The sequence below is a fragment of the Acanthochromis polyacanthus genome, chromosome 11 (genome assembly GCF_021347895.1).
Source record: "Acanthochromis polyacanthus isolate Apoly-LR-REF ecotype Palm Island chromosome 11, KAUST_Apoly_ChrSc, whole genome shotgun sequence".
Lineage (NCBI taxonomy): Eukaryota > Metazoa > Chordata > Actinopteri > Pomacentridae > Acanthochromis > Acanthochromis polyacanthus.
The window spans coordinates 28,700,389-28,726,045 of record NC_067123.1 but is presented as its reverse complement, the minus strand read 5'-3'; the positions used below and the strand labels follow the sequence as shown (position 1 = coordinate 28,726,045).

The 25,657-nt window shown below is 40.9% G+C and overlaps 1 protein-coding gene across 2 annotated transcripts in view; it reads right to left on the bottom strand.

The window, feature by feature from the left end:
• Positions 1–20,694, bottom strand: part of cdk6 (cyclin-dependent kinase 6) — a 38,862-nt gene extending 18,168 nt beyond the window's left edge. The window contains exons 1-4 of one of the 2 annotated variants that reach the window (XM_051955882.1): positions 20,380–20,694; positions 19,205–19,653; positions 14,851–14,986; positions 9,074–9,241 (exon numbers count right to left, since the gene is read on the bottom strand). In XM_051955882.1, the coding sequence (XP_051811842.1) occupies positions 9,074–9,241; positions 14,851–14,986; positions 19,205–19,428 (528 nt within the window). In that variant the 5' untranslated portion in view covers positions 19,429–19,653; positions 20,380–20,694. The remainder of the gene's footprint in view (positions 1–9,073; positions 9,242–14,850; positions 14,987–19,204; positions 19,654–20,379) is intronic. The other variant, XM_022201558.2, reaches the window with a different exon arrangement.
• Between the last annotated feature and the right edge of the window lie 4,963 nt (positions 20,695–25,657).

The window sequence follows — 25,657 nt, the reverse complement described above, 5'->3', positions numbered from 1 at the left end:
CATGAATGGATTTAGATCACACACATAGTTTCACACACTCCATAAAATACAAAATATGTTACACTACATATCTCCCAATTGTTATCCTTTCAAAAAGATACATGCTCCGAGTCATGGCCTAAACACTCAACTTAATAACCGTTTTTACAGAGATGATTATAACAACATATCCGTTGGTAAATGAAGGACATTCCCCGATTGTAATGTTCCTTTTTTGTGTCCTTTCCCCTCCTCTTCTTCCAACCACGTTTGCATTCCTTCTTCCTGAGTCTCTCTTTCTCACCCTTCTCATTCTCTGTTCTGCTTCACATATCCCTTCATTACCCGCTCCTGCTCTCCCTCCTCTTTACAGGCTGCATGAAAACGCAGATACAGACTCGCACATACAGTATACTGGAAAGTTATAGACAGAGAAAGTGATTCAGCCTTAAACTGTGCAACACTGTGTTTTGCTCTCAGGTCAGCTGCTTTGCATTTTCAATCTGCGTCTATCCTACACCCGTCTTCCCTTCCACATGGTAACAGAGGAGGTCAGATAAAGCCAGATGAGAAAAAAAAGAGGGAGTTAGACTGAGAGACAGAGAGAGTGTGTGAGGCTGACTTCAGATTAAAGGACAACATTCTGGGAATTCCTTTCTGCTGAGAGCATCCTCCCCCTCACCACCACCACCATCCTCCTCAGCCCTCACTGCTGCTCTCTACTCCCCGCTCCCCATCAGAGAGGAAATGGCTTCTCCTGCCCCAGAGGACCTCCAGACCTCCAAGCCCAGACCTCCAAGTCTGTCCGCCTTGCAACATCCGGATCTGTGCTACCAGTACACTGTGCATGTACAGTATGACAAAGGGGTGCATGCATGTGAGTGCGGGGGCGTTTGGATTGTTTTATGTGTGAGTATTTGCACGTGACTTTTAGAGCACCTGCTTTTGCCTAGATAAATGTGCTTCAGTGCCAAGAGCTTTTGTGTGTTGATGTGTGTATCTGCAAATGTATCCAAGTTATCTGCAGCATCTCTTTGATCTTTAAAGGATATGTTTGTTCATTTCAATAATTTTAACAGATGAGGTCACTAATTTTATCAGCGATTAGACAATGTATATACCAGATTGCTCAGATCTGGGAATGCAGCAGTATTGGTTTCTTGCTCCATCTGATTTACATTATAAATAAACACACAACTCTGTGATGAGACAGCATGCCACTAACATTCCCAACTTTACCAAGCTATCGTCCACTCTATTGCCAGTGTAGCTGTCTGCCAGTTGATGCTCCATAGAAGCTGGGTAAAACAGAAACAAAAGTGCTACAGAATGTGGCTGGAGACATCCAAACCTCAAGTAAAAAGTAAAAAGAGATGCTGTGGAATGACCTCAAGAGAGCCATTCACACCAAGAATATAGCTGAGATGAAGCAGATCGTTCAGAACAATTTTCCAAAACTACTCTATAATGTTGTGCAGGTCCAGAACTTTTCAAACATTGGAGAATGCTAAAATAACAATTTTCCACAATTCTGAGTCTCTATGCCAAGTTAAGCTTGTCAGCTGGCAATGTCAGGATAGTCCCAGATTTTTGTTCTATATAAAGTCATGATAGCCAACAAAAAGCCAAACTAAAAAAGACCTACGCTGTAATAAACAAGAATTATCCGTTGGGTTAAGGGCAAATTGGAGCCGATGGGAATCACATTCTTTACTCCTTATCCCAGTCTCTTAGACTATGATGACGTTTTGCTGTCGATCTGTGTGATATTCTGAGGGGGACCTTCTGAGTGACCTGATGCCATGAGGATAACTGAGGCTGGGGCTTGAGGCTGCAGCACTGGAGGCACTGGGGTTGATGGAGCTTGGCTAGAGGCCCATGTTTACATTCCCTCTCACTGAGGAAGCACAGGATGAAAGAGCACCACTGCACACAGACACATAGCCTTTTCCACACACATGCACACTCAGACAAGTGCTTTAAATGCACCAAAGGCAAAATAACTGCTGTAATTAAAAAGAGCATGATTGGAAGTTTTAACTTTCAGTAATTACCAAATAAACTGGATTGCAGTGCAGTGCAGTGAATTCTTTCAGGTAAACAGCTCAATGGCTTGATGCTTTGAGTCTTAAGCTCGATTTTGATTACATTCCTGAAAACAGTGTGCTGCAAATTAAAGTCTTCCTAACTGGATCTCAGAGGAAAACAGATAAAGCCTTCAGAGTGTATAGCCAGGCCACATATGGGACAAGCCTAGCGGATGTTTTAATAATAAGCATAAAACTATGCACTCAGAGTACAGTGGAACTGAGGCTGTGATGTTGTGTCTCCAGAGAGGCCCCATTCGAAGCTCCAGCAGTCAGCCATGCTGTAAACACCATTATTTCACTCCTCCCTCACTTTCCCTCTTTCTTTCTCTTGTTCTGCAAAAAGGACAATTTACAGTCCCAACAATGGCGCTGCCTCAGGCCAAGAAAGGAAATAAGAAAGGGGAGAAGATTTAAAAGAGAGATGAGGAGGAAAGGTAGACTGAGTCAGTGGCTGTGGGAGGGAGGGACAGAACACAGGGCTAGAAAGAAAAGTGAAAGAGCAGCACACAAACTGTATACAGTAAAACAGAAAAAAAGGGGCACTGCAACTGTTGCCAAAGTATGCACAGCGTACAGGAATGCAGCACGGGGCCCTCGGCGAATGAAACAAAGACAGCACAGTCAGTGGCTCTCTCTCCCCAGTGCTACCACATCCGCACATCATTAGCTGGAAAATTCCTGATATATGCTGTAACTTTTTCTCTTTTTTTCCTTCCTATTCCTCGCGCCGTTGCTGGTACAGACTATGCTTTAATATCCAGGTGACCGTGTGTGCACATGCAATGCACACACACCACTCACGACCCCCTTTTCCCCACTTGGAGCATTGCCAAGACATCGGCAATAATTAATACAGTGGAGTGAATTGCAGAGGACGGTGTGTGTGCAGCTATGGTGGACACATTAACAGGGGTCCACACTGGGAAAAAGTCAAATAAGACCTGCACTGTGCATGTGAGGATGTGTATGTGTGTACAAACATTCATAGCGTTGGGATTATCTGCAGTGTGTGTGTGTGTGTATGTGCAGTGTAACTGTGATCATGTATGAGTGTGAACTGTGTGCGTGTTTGCTTATGTCAAACTGGGGCCAGCCCTTTTGCTCCAGCCGGCTGCAGTCAAAGCATAGAGGATGACTTTTCCTTTTTTTTCCCATGTGGAGCCGTTTGAGGAGATATCTAAACATTCCCAGAGTGCGCTGCACGTGCTCTCCTTCGTGCAGTGCAAGGGTTTTTCCCCCCCTCTCCCTCTTGCTGCTGCTGCCTTTCTTTCTGTCTGTCCAGAGTAGAAACACATTGTCTGGCAAACATAGGAAATTCACAGACATGCCTGTCCAGTTCGTCTTTTGTCATCACTGAGTAATTTCAGTTTCATCAGCCTATGTCTCTGCACTCATTACAAGTGACAATGCACTCCAGATGCCTGCACATACTAAGACATCTTATTTGCATGATCACTATCTTGTGGGGTTTGCCATGGGTGAGAACACATCAATCTACACTTTCCCCCAACCTACGCCAACTGATTCTGATATTCATATACAAACAAATGTGCAAAAATGAGAAATATTATCACAGTGAAAATGCAAATCCAGACTGACTGCTCTTGAAAGTCTTGTATTGTAAAAAAGCCTGTCTGCTGTTTGAGAGCGGGCAGGAAATCTGGTTTCAATTTGTTTAATGTCGTCTGAGATATGGGTGTCTTTTTCTGGTAAGAGCAGTGGGAGGGCTGCGAGAAGAGAGAACTAGGGGGAAGAGCTGGGAAAATACCTTTGATCAGGTAACAATTTCACTCCTCTGCATGACACCAGCAGCAGAGTTTACAGGAAACCATGCAGACTGTCTTTTAAAGTATTTCTCAAATATTGCCAGTGATAGTAGTGATTATAAATGGAGCATTTGATCATATCAAAATAAGCCCGGTCTTAGTCAAGATTTAAAAGGATCCCGCTTGAAGAGTCATAAAATTCACATTGGCTATTGTGTCACTCAATAACAAACTTAAGATAAGCTCAAAGCCAAGACAAAAACTCTTTTCCCCACTAATAAGCTTATCTCGTCATCTCCTGTAAACTATGGAAAGCCCTCAGTTTATTTTCAGTTCAAACTAGAAAAACACTGGAGTTTGACAGCAAATGCCAACAGAAAGCATTCCATTGGAGTTTTCCAAATCCAATTTGACAGGTAACAACATGCGCATGACATGCTTGGGATTGTAATTTAATGGGTTTCATGGGACCATCCAGTTGGCCCTGTATTACGATGGTTGTCCATGTGCCAGTGGTGGAAATGGACAGACCCCCATGGTCAGGTTACTGGAGGTTATCTTTTAGAAACAACATCTTGCCTCACCTCTGTCACTGCGAGATCAGGGGTTGCATTCACAAATAATCTTATCTTTACCACTAGGAGCCCTCCTAAACCGATCTGGCTTCCTTCTCAAGACGCTTTCATAACTTCTGCTGAGGAACTGAGATGTCCCTTTCTAACCGAAAAGGCAGAGTTCACTGCTTTGCTATGGATGACATCACACTTACTTACATTGTCTACAAGGATTGGTTGACCACTAAATTCGTTAAATATTCATTAATATACAGGAGAAGAAACTTTGAAATTTACATACAAAGCGTGCCTTTTGGTTTGATGACTAATATTGAGAGATATTCCGGGTTCATCAAGCTGCATTAGTGCAGCGTTGTCAGCGCGACCTGTGCTTCCCATTTGTTGGCGGCTACGAAAGTACCAAAAAATGGCAACAAAGAGCCAAGTAAAGACGATTATACAATTTTTGACTCTTTAAGTTACTGTAGTTCTATAAACTATCATTCCATGTGAATTTTCAACATGTAGGAAATTGCTTTAGGGGGTATTATGATGTTACAGGACCTTGGGTAAATTTTTTGGCCTATTTTAAAAGGCCAGTTCACCCAAATAACTTAAAAATCAGATTACCACTAGAAAGCAATTAATATATGTTTTATAGTCATATCTTCTGCCAATCCAGTTACCTTTCTGCCACCTCCTCAGAATTTCACTCCAGCTGGTAGCTGAAAGTTGGAAACCCTGCAATGGACACACATTCCAGAATAAGCAAAAGTCAATTTAGTGCTAATTCTTTTCTCTTATTATTTGCGTATTGATACTGCATTAATCCAAAGGAAGCAGAAAGTAATAAAGTTGCATTGCTTCAACATTGTGAATACACTGTCGATTACATTTTTTTCAAGTGAATATAAACACTGGTAAACACGTTGTAACACCCTGTTGTGAATCTGTCCAAATTTACACCAGTCATTGGATGTTAAGTAATCACTACTGCAGACGCTTCGGTTGTACTAAAAATGCTGTTGTATTTATTTCAAATAGCATCCAAAGAAACAGTTTTCCCTAAAGTGCTTTGGCAGAAACGGGATCTCAGTGGGACAGACAGAAAGGAAAAAAAACCCCTCTGCACTCTCTTCTGGTATGTCAGATTAACCCATCAGCTTTTCCCATCTGCCTGTCACTCAAGGCAGTACAATGAGCTTGTAGCCAGACTGGGGTCATTAAAAAACCATCAACAAAGCAACAGTCCCCTGGGGACTGCTAGGGGCAGCCTAATCTGGACCCCTGTACCAGCCCAATGGGTGGTCTCACTCCCTCTGTTTTCCTCTCCCTCCTCTCTCTCTCTCTCTCAATGAGGGTGAATATGTGCGACATGATCGGTGAGTGATGCCGATGGGGCCTTCAGTTCCACGCAGCCATGCATGCACACCGACTCCATCACACTTTTTCTTGTTTTTACGCACGCACACACATTTTTGTCAATAACATATTAACAACCCTATGTGCTGCTTTGTGAGAAAGCAAATTCATCACAAAAGGAGAAGTTCAAGCAATGCTGGTAAATCATCAGCAGAAAGTACAAGCGTGCTGCTTTCAGTTAGCAACACACTGGAAAAAAGTAAGTGAGGGACTCTTTGACAACTTCATGCAAATGCTCTCTCTAGCCATCTTGTCATATTAGAAGTGCTAAATGAATCACACTGAAAGTGAGAAAATCATCTTGTTCGCTTAAGCAACAGCAGTTCTCTAAAGCCCATCTGTCTGCCAGTAACGGTGGCATTAGGTGACTAAATAAGTAACTGCTGGTTTGTTGGGCAAAGGGGAAGATCCTCTTCAGCAGTGTGTGTATTTGTGTATATGTGTGTTGCCATACAGTGCAGACTGTGTGCTTTTATTAGCAAGAGGAAACAATGAATGGATGAGTGGAGATTGTGTGTGTGTGTTTGTGTGAGTGTTGGACTGATAGGGGGATTCCAGACACAGGAACATTCATCTGGAACCGAAGATCCCGTGCTCACGTTGCAGCGCTCTGCTTCAGCGCGTGCATGCACTAAGACACACACACACACATCTCATTTTTGTGGCCCAATCTGTATAACCGAGGAAGGAAATGAGTGTGTGTGTGTGTGTTTCTGTGTGTGTGTGTGTCTGTGTGTGTGTGTGTGTGTGTGCAAACAGATTCACGTATTAAGTGGCACTTTGTGTGCATGAGTAGTTTCGGGGACTCGGTATCTGTCACTCAATATCTGAAGGTGAATTCCCCAGGTAACTGTTCTACCCTTCACAAAAAGGGCGCCCGTCTAGTCATACAAGAAGTATAACATCAACTCAGACACAAATCCTCCAGTGAAACTACACATACACTCAATATTGTGTAACACCATGTAAATTCTACGGTTTGGTTTATCTTCCCCTGCAAGTTAGTGGCGTCTTATCATCAATCAGATGATAAATTTAAAAAATTACCAGAGAATTACTTTTCTGAATCATAAAAATTACCCTTGATAACAATACTGAGAAACTACACTTTACATTCTTAATAATCACATATTAGTCAAACAGAAAAATGGTTTGGGAAAAAAATAAAAATCAAAACTTCACTGTTATCGGCATTATTTTTCACATAATAAAATAAGAATGAATAAGAATAGATGCATGACAAATTCATTAGAGTTTCTTAACGTTTTGATTTTAATTTTTGGAAATTGCAACTTGTCCTTGTGTGCACAGAAAAACTAATTTGATTAAGGCAGAATGAGGCACACTAATAAAGTTCTGATCTAATGTAATAAAAGATTTTTAAAAACTGAAAGCTCTACAGTCAAATGTGTCAAGTAACAGTTTGTTTCATTGGTATAAGAAAGAAATACATGCAAAGAGGTCACTTGTACACATTTACATTTACATTCTTTTATACTTGCGTGTTTCTATGTTGATTTCGGACCAGCATTCTTAAGTCAAATCAGCTTGCTTGATATGCAAGGCAAGTTTTTGGAATTTGGTTTGGTATTTTAAACTGCTTCATGTTACTGATTCAGAATCAAGAAAGGGCAAGGCCCAAACTTACAAAGTCTGTTCTATATGAGCTGAACAGAGAAGCACCTGCTGGTGTCTGCCAGTTGGGCTGCTCTTGTCAAACGCATCTATTCTGATGCTGAGAGCGGAATTAAAGTGAGCATTCTTTCCCTGAGGATGTCTATATTTACTTTAGATGGGCAGACGTTGCACTACTCGGTGAACCTGATTTAGTTCCCATGAGCTTTTCCATCATGACATAACATGAGCTGCTGGCCTTTCACCCCATTAATCTCCACTATTCTGCCTCAGCCGAAGACTGTGAGAGCAACAAGAACAGGTCACGCTGCATACATTATTGCATGTATTTGAGGTCAAAATTGAGATTCTCACTTCATAGTGGTCAAGTGCTGCTTAGTAATGCCAGTTCATTCATGTCACTATTTACACTTGATCAGTTTGATTACACCTTTACTATTATTTTTTTTGTAGTGAAGCAAACAGAAATCATATGTGAACATCTCTGGGAGGGGCGGTGCTAATGCCCAGTCTTTCATTTGAAAAAAAAAAAAGAAGTCTATATTTGACAAGCAAAACAGGAATTTCAAACTTGACATAGAAAATCCAGCAGTTCAGATGGAACAGGCTGATATGCCCATGTGCTAAAAGGAACAGATTTACGCATCTGTATCATGTGAAGCAGGTCAGAAAACCTTGAAATAAAAGCTTACAAAAAAGCACTGAGCCACTGTTGCTACCTACCTTGATCTTAAAAGTCTCATCTCTCCTTATTTCAAGCTCTTCCAAAGACTCTTTTCATTCTCTCCTTCTCTATATTATCTGGTCATCAGAGCCTACAGCTCAACAGTTGGACATCAAAGTACCGACAGCGGGAAGGGAGGGTTGTCTGTCTCTCCTTGTCTGTTCCATCCCCGTCTGCGACAGTCACTGAGGGAGTCCTGAGACAGGCCACGGGGGCCCTTGGCTCTCACTTTACACAGAGAAATCCTATCATTTGGCGCAGTTCTGTCGAGTTACTCGCTGATGCCCTGTAAGTGGCCGCTACAACACATTAGACGCTTTTCATCTAACTCTCTGGAGATGGGAGGGAAGTTCAAGGCAGTGTGTGTGTGTATCTATCAAAAAGCCTTGATAACAATGTCGGCATGAGTTTCAGTGAGGTCTCCACACTTGCTTTTAAGTGAGATCCTACTAGAGGGTACACTTTCTAGGTCAGTTGTACAGTTTAACTGTGTAAAAGCAAGAGCCAATTATACATTATCTGCTAATGGTGGTTACAGCTTGTATCAATAAAAGCACAACACAAGAATACTTTTATAAAGAACCCTATTAAAGGCCTTTTGGATTTGGATTGAATCAAGATTTGGAATATGACACTTAAAAAGCTTAAAATGTAGAAGAAGTATCTTCTATTCCAAAATAAACATCAATTATTTTCATCTGAGATTCAAACCACAGATCCACTGCCTACATGTGCCAATGTGACACGCACCCCAACACCTCGGTCATCACGTTGCTCTCCCGTATCCCGTAGTTTCGACCCAGAGAGCCACTCAGCTGTGAACTGTTTGTTTTGAGTCGCTCTGTTGTAGAAAACTATTAGATGAGACCTACTGTGTTTGGATACATGAACCACATAACTCACCACAGAGGTGAGCGCCATCTGGAAGCTGTAGATGCGAGCAAGACCGAAGTCGGCCAACTTGATCTGTCCCCCGCTGGTGACCAGGATGTTTTGGGGCTTCAGGTCACGGTGAACTACGCGGTGTGAGTGCAGGAAGTCCAGCCCCTGGAGCAGCTGGTACATCATATCCTGTAAGGCAGTAAAACAGACGGAGCAGGGAGAGAGTGGTGGAAGTTAGGATAGTAAAAAGTTATAATATGGATAGTTTAATTTTTAGAATATGCCTCAATGTTTAAGGTCAGTCTAATAATAGCACTGATTAATAGGATACTGAGCAACCAGCACAAATGGGACGGTTGAAATTTGATTACATTTTCATGCTCAGTTCTAAATAATTTAATCTGACATACTGAATTTGGTTTTCTGAAAAGATCTGGAAAAAATTCCAAGACAGATGGCTTCATAACCTTGCACCTTTACAACAATTTCAATTTATTCCTCTGTCAAAGCAGGCAACAAAAAGCCTGAATGACAAGATCCCGCAGTGAGAAGTTCAGTATAAAAGCTGAGACATTGTGGTTGGGAGGGAGTTAACTGCAGGAGGCCTGTGTCTTTTCTTGTCGACTGTGGCAGATGTTTGATAACTGACACACACATACACACACAAATGACGGAGGCAGAAAGAGGCCCCTGCTTTGTACAAGCACAGATCTCTGTTACTCAGCAGCTGTCCTGCTTGAGTTAATTGGCGCTCACTCTCTTTTTATGCCCAAAAGCTGACCTCAGAAATGGCCACAGGCACTGCATCCAGCAAAAGTAAACTGGCGTGAGCAGGAATAAACTATGTCAAAACCAGCTTAGACTTGTTCTTTTCAAAGCAAAAATACTCTCAAACAGGTCCCACACCTGTAAACAAATAACGAGTCATTACAAAGGATTGTGGCCAAGTAGTTTCGGCAAAGCTATGGTTTGGACTATTTGATTTGGGAACACTATTTCAAGTTAAGACTTGACAACACATAAAATTGAATGAATATTGACTTATTTTGTGTGTCTACACAGCCTGTTAGAAAAGCAAATAGTGCAAAAGAGACAATGTGTGAAACAGTAAAGAAACATTTACAAAGCAAAATGCTGCTATGCTGGTTGTGCTGCATTCTAGTGTACCCCCCTTTCTACAAGACACATACTCCTCCCTATACACACAACCCCCCCTAAAAACAACCCCAAAACCCTCCGCCCAGACCTCACAAGTGACATGGACCTGAGCCCGCAGCTCTATTCACTGGCCGACCAGCTGGTGAGTGAGTCAAAGGGGTCTGCACACTCAAGCAGAAAACATTAGCAAACGGCGTGGGGCAGGCTGCTGCGCTGGCCATGGAGGAGGAGACGGGGCACCCTGCACAATACTGTGGAGATGGGGAGTGATGTGTGTGTGTGTTTGCATACACAAACAAACCGAATGTCCCGCTGCGTTGGTGTAATATCTACATTCTCATTCGTGTGTGTCTGCTTCTGTGCTTGTGTGAAGGTGCGTCTAATGTGTTGGTGTGTGCAAGCATGCACATGTGTGTGGGTGCCCTCTGACCAAGGACAGGCAGGATGCATAAACAGACCTTCCTTTCTGCATCTCCATCCAGCCATGACCTACCGAGGAGGGCAGCAGACAGGCAGGGCCATAGGACAGAGCAGGCAGTTGGTTATTTTGTGTGCGTGTGTGTGGAGGGGGGTTGACACAATAGCATGCCCCCCACCCATCAGTTCCTCTCTGCTTTAAATAGCCATTTCTCCGTGCTTCCTTTCAACAGCATTTCCTAGTAAACACTAATTATCTCAGAAGTGTGACTCTTAGATAAACACACAAACAATCGTGGCCTCCTTGGCCTGAGTGTCATCTTCTCTACTGTATCAATTACAATCACTTTTGAGTAATGAAAAAATATTTCAAATATGCTCTTTAAAATAACTATAGGTGTAGTAAAGAGGGCAAATCAAGTTCGTACATAAAAATAGCAAGATTGATACTTTGACTAAGTCCACTTGCGGCTCAGGGTGAAAAAGTGATCCACCTCACTCAGAAGTTGATTCCCAGTGGCAAACATTCTAAGAAAAGTTGCTCGGCACACAACTGTCCTGGACTGGCAGCACTTCAACCAAAAGCCTCACAAACAACTTGGCCAGGAGGAAACAAAAATCACACAAAAAGGCAACAGATCTGACCCTAAAAAAACAGGCGAACCAGGAAAAAAGTAGTCAGCCCACTGCAAGAAGCAGTCAAAACATGGCTTTCTGAGTGCGCCTCCTTTTCTAATGCAAATTTACCAGAGGCAGCCATATTGTTTATTGTAGCTAGGCACAATATGGGACATCTGCCGGTTAGCGTTAGTGTAATTCCCTCCCCATGCTTCATTAACCTCCCCCTTCACGGGCCCACAGAATGTGGAAGCTTGGATGATGGTGGTGAAGGAGGAGGGTGGGTGAGACCCAAGCGATGGCCGGGCTGAGGAGCACCGAGGCTGGGGCAACCCGGCTGCTTGATGTCCTTCCAGCTCATTTGATTCCTGGAGGAGGGCCTCTTTCATCAATGACCATGTGGTGGGTCTTGAGTCTGAGTGGGCGGTGGAGGGTGGGGGGGCTGAAGTGGACAGGCTGGGCCAGGGCGGTGTGTCGGGTGCTGGGGGTAGATTGGTTTTAAAGAAAACTATGTCTGTCCTTTTTGGTTGAGGGTCTTTGGCTGACGTTAAATGTTTTTTCTTGGATGAAGGCAAACACATTCAGGGGTGACTCAGATAGGCATTTAATCAGACGGGCACAGGTGTGAGAATGCTGGACTGGGATCTGCAAACTGGTGACATCTGGCTTAGTCAAGAGCAGATAAAGTTGTTTAGTGGGGAGGGGTCACTTTTGGGTTACTGTGCAGTGTCCACTGTCCTGGAAATAACAGGGTAGTGCCTCTGTTGCGTTGTCGCTTCTCCCTGTCCTTTTGACCCCTTGAGACTTCAGTTGTATGGATGTTAGGTAAAGCATAGGCAGGAGGAGGTCCTTATTGCTTCAAATGAAGGGCATATCAGGTTGATGACCTGCAACCAAATCGTTCTTCCTCAATATTTTCCAAAATTAGAATTGTGAGGGTGTGGGTGAATGCATGTCTGACAATTTGTCTAATTTTCAAAAACTGACAATTCTAAAAGCAATCTAACTTCATCAGTGAAAAGCCAGGTGTGTTAAAAAAAAAAACAGGCAGGTGCTCAACTCATACTGCTTCTTTCCTTTCGTTTCTGACACAAATGACTTCCTTCCCTTTTCATGTATAGCACAATTGAGTGAAAGTGTCTAGATTTTTGACCCTGTCCTTAAATCTTGGCATTGAAGACAACTCAGTGGACAAACTACTGGCACTATATTGAACTCGGAAAATCGCACAGAGGGGGTTATGTCATCATCATTATGTTTGAGTTTTTAACAATGTGCGCTAATTCTAGCCTAGTAAGTGAAAAATTCCACCTGTGAGAGAAACTATTTTTACAAGAGTCTGATAGAAGAGGATCTAAGTACGTGACTGGCAGTGAATGACGCTGAGAAGTCCAGTGAGAGAGAATCTGACTCGAGAATAAAGCGATTTGGATGAAATGTCATAGTTTTAAGCTTAGATTTCAGTAAGTTTCTCCACTGAACATCACATCACAGATAAGTAGTTCAAGGAAGGATAAATTCTTTGTACTTCTACAGATAATATGCCTTTCAATCTCACTGATGGGTTTAAGGATTCAGAGGGTCAATCTGTTTTAAATTGTGTGACAAGAACTTTCTGAATTCTTCATGTGCTGTACTTGATGTGCCTGCATCAAAAACATGGGGAAGTGTGTGTTACCAGATTTAATGTAATTAATATGAGACTAAGTTATTCAAAAATTGTCACAACAAAAAGTCTTCACTTGTAACAGCATGACAATGCATATGATGCTGCTATGAATACATGTCGTCACTGGGCAGAAACACAAGTCTGTTTGTTTACATTTAAGAAAATAAAGTTTGGCTAATTTAATATTAACAGTTAAATTTTGCCATATGCCATTGGTGTACTGAAAACAATCAAGGAATTACTTTGATATGGGAAAAATCTTAAAACATGGAGGTTTCTTCAACAAATTTTGAAGCATTCCATTTCATGTCCCAGTGTGTGAATAGAGTGAGTTATACTGTGTGCTATACTATACTATTATCTTGTCCGCCAACTTTTTTGTCAATAAAACAATGAAAAATGTTCCTTTGCCCAAACTGACATATTTACAACTTATGAAATGGTCCAAAATGTGCCCACTTCGGTGACGTGGGATTTGACTGTGGAACTGAATCCATCACATTAATGTCAATAGATGGTCACTGAAATGCAATCAGTTGAATGTAGTTGGGGGAAAGCCTCAAGATAAATAGGAGTCCAATTAAACCACAGCAGTGACTGAAACTTGATATTTCTGTTACTTCATCCACCTGTTTTCAGACAGATCTATGCAAATGATTGTAGCGACTGTCTGAAATGATCACAGTCAGCTCAAATAATTGTGATATGAAGACTATGCAATAATAGTGACAGGCCTCATTATAAATATATGACTTAGTGACTTGCTGCAAATTATTTTTCTTATGGGAATAAATTAGTCTGCTCCAAATAACTCTACAGTGAAACTTGAAGATGTTATGTCAATAGGTGCCTTAATATTGCTGCAGCAGCACAATACTCAGTCATCACTCCACCAACATATTCATAGAAACTACAGTATCACACATTGTATCAGCTTCCACAAAGCCCTGGGAAAGCCTCAGGTATGATCTACCTGACTCGTGTACGCTTGCACAGCAACCCACCGATATTACAGCTCCACACAATTCTTGAACACATAAACCCAGCCCTGGGGTGAAAATCAATGTTTACTGCAGCACCTGAACTTCTCCGTTTCAAATTTGACACTTCAAAACTCTGGTTCCTCTGTCCAAAAATAGAAATATACCTTTCCAGTATCGTTCACGTTCGCATCCACAAACCTTGGGGTGAAAAAAAGATGATGGGATTTTTAAAAAGGGATTTGTGTGGGAAAGATTAAAATAAAAGGAGACAATGACAGAGGAAAGGAGCTGGTGACACAGCTACTTCCGACCTTTTTGGCAAAGTGTAATGGGAGACTCAATGGGTTTACTTAATGAACTGGAGAAACTGATAGTCGCAGTGATTGAGAACGTGTTGCACTTTGAATAGAATAGTTGATCTACTGTGAGGTACAATTGTTTGGCTCAAATTGAGCAGACTTGGTTTTTAAACACAAAGGGAAGATTTTTTTAAACTCCTTCTCTGTCTCCATCTGTAACACTGTGTAAAGTTAGAGGGCAGAGTGAAAATAGAGAAGGCAGGGAGCCTCTAATTTGGAGCCCATCTGCCACATGTGCTGCCCTTCAATGTGCCCCGGTACCTCTGATGTTGAAGGGAACGGCTCTCTGTCTTCTGTGTCTCTGGCCAAGAAAACTCACATAGAACCATAGAGACATGGCTGTGTTCAACCAATGCTGATGCCACAGAGGATTAGCAAACATCTTCCTTAATGCTTCAAACAGAAACTGAAAATAATATATCGAATAAGTTCCTACATGTTCTGAAATCCGTCGGGAAGCATTATCTATGTATTCCTCATGGATGTTGGAGTAGGTAAGTAAGGAAATGCCATTTATACTGACCATGAAGCACTCTGGTCTATGGTTATTTGCTGTAATTGCCTTCCTGAGTGATTCTACATAACTATGGTTACCTTGATGGTCTCAGGTGGTACTCCGGGGTCAGGGGCCTTCTCCAGGTACGTGGTCAGGTCCTGATCCACATGCTCAAAGACCAGAGTGAGCTTGGTTTCTCTGTCAGTCCGAGAGACTGTACAGACATCAAACAACCTAAAACAAGAAAACAGGTGGACGAGATCAATATAATTGATTTAATGGGGTCCGCCGCAGCTATACAAGGCAAGAGTGTATCTACACTCTCAGCACTGTTTTCCTGCTCTATCATTACACAAAACATTAGCATTGCTATGTTAACTAGTTTACTGAACACGTATGTACTCATTACTTCACAAAAACATTTCATTATTTCCTTCATTGAGGGTTTTAAATTGGGATTTCAGACACTTAGACACCATCAATTACAGAGAAGCAGTTTCATTCTTCTAAGTTTTTAGATGCATTATACATTGCAAATATTTCACACAACAAACATAATGGAGGTTAGTAAATACAGCACACAAAGCAAAAATAAGGTCATTTCAGAAACTTCAACAGATAATTCACAATATAAAGGACAAATTATGAATTACACAGGTAACTAATGGCATTGATAGTAACTGGTAGGGATTACTGGACCACCAGATTTTTATAGTCTTTTTAAAGATATCATTTACAACTGTGTGTTTCCAGCTATGATGATGAAACTGCATTAAAAAGAGCATTATAGCAAAACAAAGGACATGGTATCTCACTTTCCCCATTTTTCTCTGAGAAGGTCTAACATCAGTTATGAAAAGGACAAATCCTCCAATAAACCCTTAACGCCTGAGAGTTTAACCTGGCTGCTTTGTGGTTGGTTCAGAAAGCATCCTCATTTCTCGGACGTTAGCTCATAAATGTCGGTCCAGCAACGAGAATCTGGACCTTCTGTTGTGCATTTTTATTTCACCAGTTGATATCACTATCTGAAGTTACACTGGAAAAAAAATCTATTAGGCAAAGCTTGTGAAAATTTAAGACCATCAAGCCTTCAGCGTTTATGGTGTTTCACTAGGCAACCAACTACGGCCAAGAATCCAGATTATGTCGGCAGACCTGCCAAGGAAGGCTTTGATGAAAAGCTAAAAAAAAGCTATCTAGTATGTCCTCTTCAAAGAACTGGGGACCACAAGCAGCATTCCTTCACCAGCACTATGACAACTTCTAAAACTCCATGGAAAGTCTAGGGGAGGCTGCCGATAGCTGTTGCATCTTTCATCATGACAACACAGGGGAAAAAAGCCCCGTGATGGATCTCCAGCGGACACTTTATGTTGTCAGTAACAGGCTACTTTTATATAGCAGACATATTAATCAAGGAGGTATAAAACTAAATATAAGCAAATTACTGCCTCAAAACATTCAAGTAGTCTTGATGGAGGGCACCACTGGGTGTAAGTAGCCTCAAAAGTCCAAGACACACTGACACCTAAGAAGTTAAACTTGTGATCATTGCTGCAATTACTATATTCATGAGGTTCATTATATTTATGATGTATTAAATTAACTGGGTGTTTCAACAACATATTAAACGACTTTAGTTGCATGTGCAGTTATAACTCAAACCAGCTCATCTACATAAGCTGTGTAAACTCAAAGCATGGAAAGAAATGACTGAATTACGCTGGAAACTCTTTTATTCCTCTCCAATGAGGCATCATGTGTCCATGCCAACACCCTTTTAATCAGTGGATGTGCTGGAGTCAGAGAAGTGAGCGAGAGGGGATTCGTTCAAGGTATTAGTACTGTGCATGATGTCACAGAATGGAAGGCGCCCTCCTACTGAAGCGCTGGGGTTAAACGGCCCTCACAGCTCGATTGTTGGACTACAATGAGGGCTCTCAGCAGACACTGAACATATGGAATGAATAATGGGCCTCATTACAAACATCCAGGGGTTGCCTGGAGTCACACACAATGCACTTTTCCTGGCCTAAGCTGCTTGGCTATGCTAGCTGGCTAAACTAGAGGATAGTGGAGTTTCTCTGATAGTTCAAAGAGCTAATGGTTTACATTTGAAATAACTGACATGAACAAATGCTACAGCAAATTATAGAAATCTAAGCTTTCTCAGTAGTGCACAGTGTATTCAACCACTAAATAAAACTGAACTTAGCTTTAATCCTCACTCACATATCTGCCTTCCACAGAGGACAAAGCCCACTGTGCTCCCATTAAGAGAAAACCACAACCATTATCCTCCATTATTCATTGATACATTAGGGAATTATTGTTTGAGGCACAAGGGCACTGGCCATGTTTCTGAAACATCCATTTAGAACTTCCCCTTCAATCCCAGAGCACTCAATATTCCACAATAAAACAAGCACAAGGTCAGACCTTGGCCAGTGCCAACATATGACGCAGTATCTGACTACTGACCCCTGAGAGAACAATTCATGACCAAACTGAAAGAGAATGGTATCTGTGAGCAGAACAGATTGCAGAGAAGCTAAAATGTGGCTATACGTATGTTGTTGAGTAAAATGGGGTGATGTTTTCTTGGACAACTCAGATCAGTATAGATGAGCATGCAGTGAATTTAATTATATTGTATGTCAAATCCAACAAACCAGTGCCATGATTTTGAAATCTGTCATCAAAGCAAAAAATATATATATATATCAGGTGGTGTTTTAATGACAAACTGAAGTGCTTATATTTAATACGATATTTGTGATAATTAATTGTGTTCTCTCTAGAAAACACTTTGTGGTCATATGGAATATTTCAGCAGAGACCTATTTCTGATCTTTGAAACTCATATCCGGGGTAAAATATATTAAACGCTGCTTTCACTTTAGAGCTGAAACAATTTGCCAATTCGTCAGTAGTCAGTGTTTACAGACACGTGATTATTCAGTTAGTGAAACAAGCCAAAACGGCGAGAGGGTACCATTTTAAATATGAATATCTGCCATATTTTTGTCAGTCCCGTTCCATTAAACTGTACATTTAGGGGTTCATGCCTCCATGCCAGGCAAAACAAGCAACTCACTGACTTTTACAAATCTACTCTACTCGCTTTTCTTAGGTCAAACGATGACACTTGTGCAAAAAGGTCAGCAAAAATCTACTAAGTGAACCTTGAGTTTGAAATAGTTAAAGCCCACTCAAAGATTTGTTGTGTTTAGCATCACTTTTGTTGCGTAGTTCACTGTGCCGAATGCTGTTTATGCAAAGTGTGGTAGTAAAAACTCATCTGTGAGGTGGAAAGTTTCTCTGCATCTTTGTCTAGAAGCAAATTCTGATCTAATATGCAACATAGAAAGGCGTCACGTGGAAACCTAAACATGAACAACAATGATCAAAAACGGACTTTCACTGACGTAGGTAACATCTTATGTCCAGTACTAGATTTTGGATGTTTCCATGAGGGATGGGTACAGATGTTAGTTTAACAATTTCTGACCAGCTAATTGTTTTTAGTAGAATAATCATGTATTATTAAAAGTTGATCTTCTAATCTTTACACACCTTCAAACATGCCCAGAGGTGACTTTTAATGACAGACATTTACAGGTGACAAGACGCATAAACTAATTGAAACTACTGTAAGTTAACAAAGATCTTGCAAAGAGGCCAAATGTCAACACGTTTGGTGTAGGTGTAGCGGTGCACAGATGTAATTATTTCACATTTCTTTATCAGCTTATAATGTCAGTTTATTACGTTGAATTAATTTTGTTTTATATCGATGTTTGTGTTAACTTACGTCGGTGCTGAAATTAGGTTCAAAACATGATTTTCTTGCCTTCTTATTTGTTAAGGTATTTTGTAAAGAATTTTGTTCAGAAAAAAACAGAAGATTCACAGTGTTTAGGTGGGATTTTCATTAAATGTTGCAAAAATTAAGTTGGATGTGTTTTGGTAGTCTGTTTTAGGGATGTGTGTCTATTACTCTTACACACTTGTACTTTCTTGGTGCAAGCTGGCACTCTTGGGAACAAGACATGAGCGGAAAGTCGTCACTTCTGAAGGATGTTGCGCCTTATCTTTTTGGCGACACGCCGAAAAGATATGCATGGGGTGATAAAAGTGATTGGAGCCGGCCAATAACGATGAACAGTGGTGGGAACGAAATATGAAAACAGGAGAGAGATATTGTGTGAAAGCTGTGTACCAACTGCCAGCGGATAGTGACTGATGCTTTGTTGTGCAATCCACTCTTGATATTCTCATGAGATTAGTGTTTCGGGCAGAAAACAGTGCAGAGATATAAACTTTGTAGTGGGCATCTGAGCAAACGGGAGGTAAGATGACATTTGCATCGTTTTTCCTCATACACAGACACTAACACACTCATGCACATACAGCAGATTGGGTACCAACCTCTGCCCCTCCACTTACCTGACAACATTGGGGTGCTCGAAGGCTTCAAGCTGCCTCAGTACCGCCACCTCCCGGATGGTGGAGAGAGGCATCCCCTCTTCCTCCGTCTGGACACGAACTCTTTTTAGGGCTACAAAGCGTCCCCCGTTCTTCAAATCTCTGGCCTTGTACACTTTCCCGTAAGCTCCTTCTCCAATCTCGGCCACACGCTCATATTGGGTGTCAATACTTTCTTTGTCCATTTTTGCAGAATTTTTTTTCTCGTCTCTTGTTGAAAATATTGCGGGGAATCCCGGCGAGGGTGACGAGCCAGAGTTTCTCACAAAGGCATATTCACAGCAAAAAGTTGGCACATGCAATGCCTAGATGACAGGGAGACACAGATGGAGGAAGACACCATCTTTGTCACATATGGTCAGAGTGCTCCAGGTAGGCAACAACAGGACTGTCATCATGTTTTATTCCGACTATCAAAAAAAGAAGAAAAAAAACAGCACTGTTGCGTCCCAACTTCCACTCCTCCTCCTATTACGCACTGCAACTCATGTCCTCCTACCTCTTAACACAAAGTAGTGAGAAATAATTCAAATTAACCGCTTTTGCTAGCTTATTTTTAAAGCTGGCTTCGTGTTTAAAGCGTTAAAATAAATTGCCAGGCGCACTCGTGAATTCACTTCGCATGCAGTGTTGTTGAAGTCCTGTGGGTTGCCTTTAATGTGTTAAAATAACAAAGTTACGCGTAAAAATAAGGGAGCACAATCCTCACAAGCTGAGCTGTTTAATGCTAGCAAAGCTAACTTTGTGTGTCGCGTGTTTTTATCAGACTTTCTGTTTGGAAGGAGACACAAACTTTAGCGAGCACGTGGCTGCATTGTCTAAACTTCCTACAGCAACAGTCCATTTAAAACACCGTAAAAACCCACTTTTGGACACACAAACCGCTTTAAATGCGTAAAACAACACCGCAGACGAGTTTTAAGCGTGTTTTCATTAGCGTTACCTGCTTCCCCGAATTTTTTTCTAATTTAATAGCGCGTGCACTCAAATATAGGGCGAAATTTAAAAAAAGAAAAGAAATATGGCTTAAATTAAAGGAATTGCCAGGGGAGTGTTATCACAACATTTCTAGCCTCAAAAAAGACAATTTTACGCACAGATATCCGCATTTATTTATTTATATGTATTTATTTTACCTTTCATGTTGTCAATAAAATGTCGGCATGCCCCCGATAAAATTGCTGAGGAGGCGTCTCGGATACAATAAGGTCCTCCATCAAACGCATCCCTGTCCGCTGTCCTCTTCCATGCGGTGGCCACACAGGTAGTTGACGGTGCAGGCTCTAACCCCCCATCCCTCAGACTGCACCAGCCCGGGCAGAGACACTCCACCAAGGGGGGAGGAGGAGGAGGAGGTGTTGGTGGAGGTGGTGGTGGAGGGCTGTACGAAAACTAACGCACACACACTCTCACTGCAACTTGTTGGGGGTGTGTATGTGGTGGTGCAGGAGGAGGGTGCAGGATTTGGGGACGGGAGGGGAGGGGGGGGGGTCATAGGACAAAGGCAAACGCGTGATATAGCCCCTCCAAAAAACACGCTCTTCTTTGGATTTTCTTTCTGTTGCTTCTTCTTCTGTTCTGTCTTTTTTTTCTTTCCTCCATACATCCGCGGATAGGCCCATGCAAAAAGTGCAAGCCCCGCTCCGCCTGTGTGAGCTCCGTCTCTGCCTGGCTTTCCCACGCCGGCTGAATGTGGCCTGACCCCCTTCAGAGAGGTTTGACACGGAGCGGGGACATTTCCGCATTCCTCGCCGACTACAAAGGCTCACCGCCTCCTTTTTGCTCTCCCTCGGCCTCCTCGGTGCTTTACCATTCATAGTCTTCCCCGCGGGTTTTGTCTCCCGTGTCAAAACCGGGAGCGCCGCGGTGGTTCGGGGAGGGGAGAGAGAGGAGGTTTATTGGATGGACGGCCACTATATCTATCTATCTTCTCCCCCCAGCTAAACACAATGCGCCAGCGGGAATGCAATGTGACAAGCTCGCCCTAGATGGTCCGGACAGGTCAGGTTCAAGGCCCGGTGGCTTGATCTGTGGCAGGGGGACTCCTCTCTGCTCCGGTGGTCGCTTGCAGGGCTCCGTGCCTCGCAACAGCCGTAAGTTATTGATGTAGAAATAAATAATTAAGGGAAATTCATCATGTCACCCATGTAGGCCTACCTTTGATTTATTCCCTTCATTTCACTGCAGAGAATGGAAAATTTCTGCAACATGCAAACAACAGTAATGACACTAATAACTAATAATAACTTGGAAATTATTCAAAACTGTCAGAATATGGAACCCCTCAACAAGAGAAGCTAATTTAATTCAGATGTATTTGTACATAAACTTACATACAACTTGTGTAGCTTAGTTTAGTCAACTTACAAGTTATCATGGAAGGAACTTAATAATTTAATGTTAAATAATTGACACTGTGACTTTTTCAAAATTCTCCAATTTAACATTTAATACATTAAAATGCGTTACAATAGCACTTTATTGTCATTGTTAAACAACAACAAAAGGCAGTTTAGCTGCTCTGAATTAGCAGAATAAATGCAACAAAAGAGAACAGAAAAATAAAGTCATTACCAAAAAACAGAATAGAGATAAAATCAAAAAGAGTAAAAATAAGAATCAAGATAAAGGTGCACTGTGAGAGCAAGATTGTTCTGCATATAGTAAAATAAAACAACAGTTAGTGAACATGAGGTAGTATGTTCAGTAATACATAACAATAACTTGGAATTTATTTAAAACTTTTTCAGAAAATGCAACCCTTCTAATACAGATGCCAGTTTAATTCACGTATAGGTATATACATATAAAACTAAGTTTAGTCACCTTGCAAATTATCATACAAGAACTATGTGATCAATACAATAAATCAAAAATATATAAATGACACTGTCACTTCTGCAAAATTGTCCAATTTAACATTTGGTAGAATAAAATAAAAATAAAAATAAGATACAGCAGAATAGATCTTTATTGTCATTGTTAATCAACAACGAAAGGCAGTTTCACTGCTCTTTGGATTAGCAGCATAAATGCAACAAAAGTATACAAAGTTGTTACAAAAAATAGTCATTACCAAAAAAGAGAATAGAGATAAAATAAAAACTGTACTGTACTGTGTAAAAACAAGAATTAAGATAAAGGTACATAATGAAAGAAAGATTTTACTGCATATAGTAAAATAAAAAAAATCACACACCCACAATTTAGTAGTTTAATTAATCATCTTTCTATTTATCAATCTATTTATCTTTTTTTTTTAAAAACACAAAGTGTGTCACAAGGTTGCAGAATAAAATAAAATAGACAAGTCATAAAATCATCTGCATTTTAAAGACAGATTACAAACACATACTGGTCTATAAAAAACAATAGTGTTAGAAAAGTTGGGGATATTATTAAAAGCAACAAAACACTGTTCAAAAGAAGTTAAAACTCATATAGAGATATAGATAGATATATTAACTTTGATCTGAAAAGTTCTTCAAACTCTGACAAAGTTTTTATTTCCCTTGTCTTTCTCTCTGGCTGGACACGGTTTGGACATGACGAGACTTGATATCAGATTATCCCAATGAATAGCCAATTACAGGCGTGTAACCAAGCTCCATTATCATAACTTCATTGGGAGGTGCATATTAGAGACGCACAGAAGATCAGACGAAGGTCATTCCCCCGGTGCTCTGATTTTCATGCAGACTTGTCTTCCATGCTTTAGGAAGAATGCACTGATTTCCATTGCAGCGGTAAGACTATGGGGGATAATGACATGGAAGTATCTGTGGCAATCTCCCCTGCCCCAACTTCATAGGCAACCCCACATTTAAACCATTTACATCACAAAACACACAGCGCAGACAATGGCTCCCAGACCAATTACTGTAAGCGGGGACGTTTACATTTCTTCATCATCATTGTTCGTGTGAAATCAGCTCTGAGAGCCATCGCCTGGATTGAATACATTTCCAAACGTACTTCTGATCTGACTGGAGAACAAACCAATTAGATGTGCTGTGAGCCGCGTAGAGGCGAGAGAGAAAAACTAACCTTAAACACACTCAGAATGAAACAACATGACTGTTTCATATAATCTCCTGCAGCAGTTAGTCAATATCTGATTCATAAATTTGTGCTTGCCAGCTTGTGTTCGTCACGTGTTTACCTTGACGGGGCTCCTGCAGGGGAATTGTTTTAGAAAATATGCAGGAACAGGATGGTCCAATTAAGAACATCCTGCTCATGGAACAGCATGGTCAGAATATATTTTATTGTTTCATTTTGAGTTCTGGAAGTCGCAATATGCACAGTAGTACCCTGTGTTTCAATTATTTTATCGAAATGTACTCAAAATGCGAAAGATTAGACGTGTCTTGGCTAATTCTATAATTTGTCTGTACATCGGCTGGGAAGCAAATAATCTTCCACTTTATTAGAAGTTAAAACACTTCTTTGAATCGTACATGTGACGATTGACACCCTGTCTTTTTCCTTTAAAAAGAGGCGTTTGCACTGAGCAGAACTAGAAGAGAAACTTGTTCATCCTGGTTTTTATATACAGATTGTTGCCTTGCTTCATGTGAGGGCCTTTCTAGCTTTACCATTGAATTGTTATGTTTTAGTTTTTATTATGCTGCTTCAGAGAAAACCGTTCCGAAAATAAGAAGTTTTTCTGTTACAAGGAAGATACTGTAAAAATCAAAATCTTACTTTAATTAAAGCTACAATTATCATCTTTAAAATGTATTAAAATATAAGCAATAATGTCGTAAAAACAAGCATTTTGAAACAGAGAAATTACATATTCTTATTAATTATGATATTTTTAGATAGTAAACAGCATTCCACTGCAGTGACTGGTTGCGGTGATGCTAGTCTGCAGTTTAGTTAGTTTCCCTTTGGGGGATTTTCTGTATCTGGAAAGACATCAGACATATGTTGAAAGTGCTACACAACAACATCAACAGCAGTCAAGATAACAAATGCAAATGAGATGCACCTCGTATCAATATCAAACATGTTGGCTGTCATTTCCTGAGAAATCCTCCGTCATCCAAAGTGTGAAAGAATACTGCATGACAGAGACACTCCTTTATATTTGTGTCTTCTCCAAAGTTCTCCAAAGCAACATCACCAACAATCAAGACAACAAAATGCAACTGCAACGCACTTCATGTCACTCATTTTTTATTTAACAGAGCATTATGGGTGTGTGTGAATCATGGGGCAGAGGAGCTATACTTTACTTCTGTAATGATGGTAACAATCTGAACTCTTCAGAGAGAGGCTGTGATAGATCACAGTCGATTACCGGCTCTTTCCTCACAGCTCATAAATCAAGATCATGCTGTGTTGATGTCGATCGGCATTCTCAACAGACATATTAACGACGCCTTATTGAGTTTGTGCTCCTTAACTACAGAAAGGAAGTTCAGTAGTCGGTTGTTTACTACGGTGGTTCTTGTCAGTCTTGTCAATTTCATGAAATTTCAGATCATTTTCAGGCTCAAATTTAAAGACATTTAAGAAGTTTTTGTTGCATGACAAGAGGCGAGACACAGCTTTTTTTTTATCTTTTCGTTTTTTGTGAGGGATTTCTGGTTAGATCTTGAACAATGTAATGATAGTTGAACACAAGTTGCAGCAAAGCCAAACACCCCAACTGACATTTCAGGGCGTTATTCCTGAGAATCTGTCATTGGCATCGATAGCTTGTCGGAATGCTGCTCAACTGAGACACTCCTTTACACTTTACTATTAAATCGATACTAAAAGAAAAGGCTATTTTGCTATTTTATTGGCCCATGAAGTTGTTGACAAGGTGATCAAACTGTCACGAAAACGGTTTGCCCAGACAGTTCTGCAGCTCTGGTCAGGTAATAAGTTGGCAGTTCTTTCTTGGTGCTTGATCGAGTGATAAGACGGTGCGAAGTGTTTGGATCAAAACTGCTCATTCAGGATTGAGTGAAACAAGATAAGGAATCTAATAACAGGGAAGCGTTGGTATGTTTTTCTTCAACCCCTGGGAAATGCTCAAATATAGTCTTTCTATCTGAGTGCTTTCAAAAATAGCTGATAACGACACCACTGAGACCAATGAGAATAAACCAAAAAAGGAATGATACAGGATAAAGAATCAGACTTTAAAACACTACAACAGTCCACAAAAATAAGGGAAACTGCAGGCAGGTGATAAGTTTGTGTGGGTTTATTACAACAAAGAAGTCCTTTCATAGGCATTTGATGCATTGCTAGTAGAAGCACAGCTTTAATTTTTTTTACATTTCCTACAAATGGCTATTGGCTACATGATTTGTGTATTTGTACGGATCATTCCATCTCAAATCATCACATTTTTAGAATCCTTTCTATTTGACCATCTCTGCTTTGCCTGAAAATTTTGTAGCATAAAATACG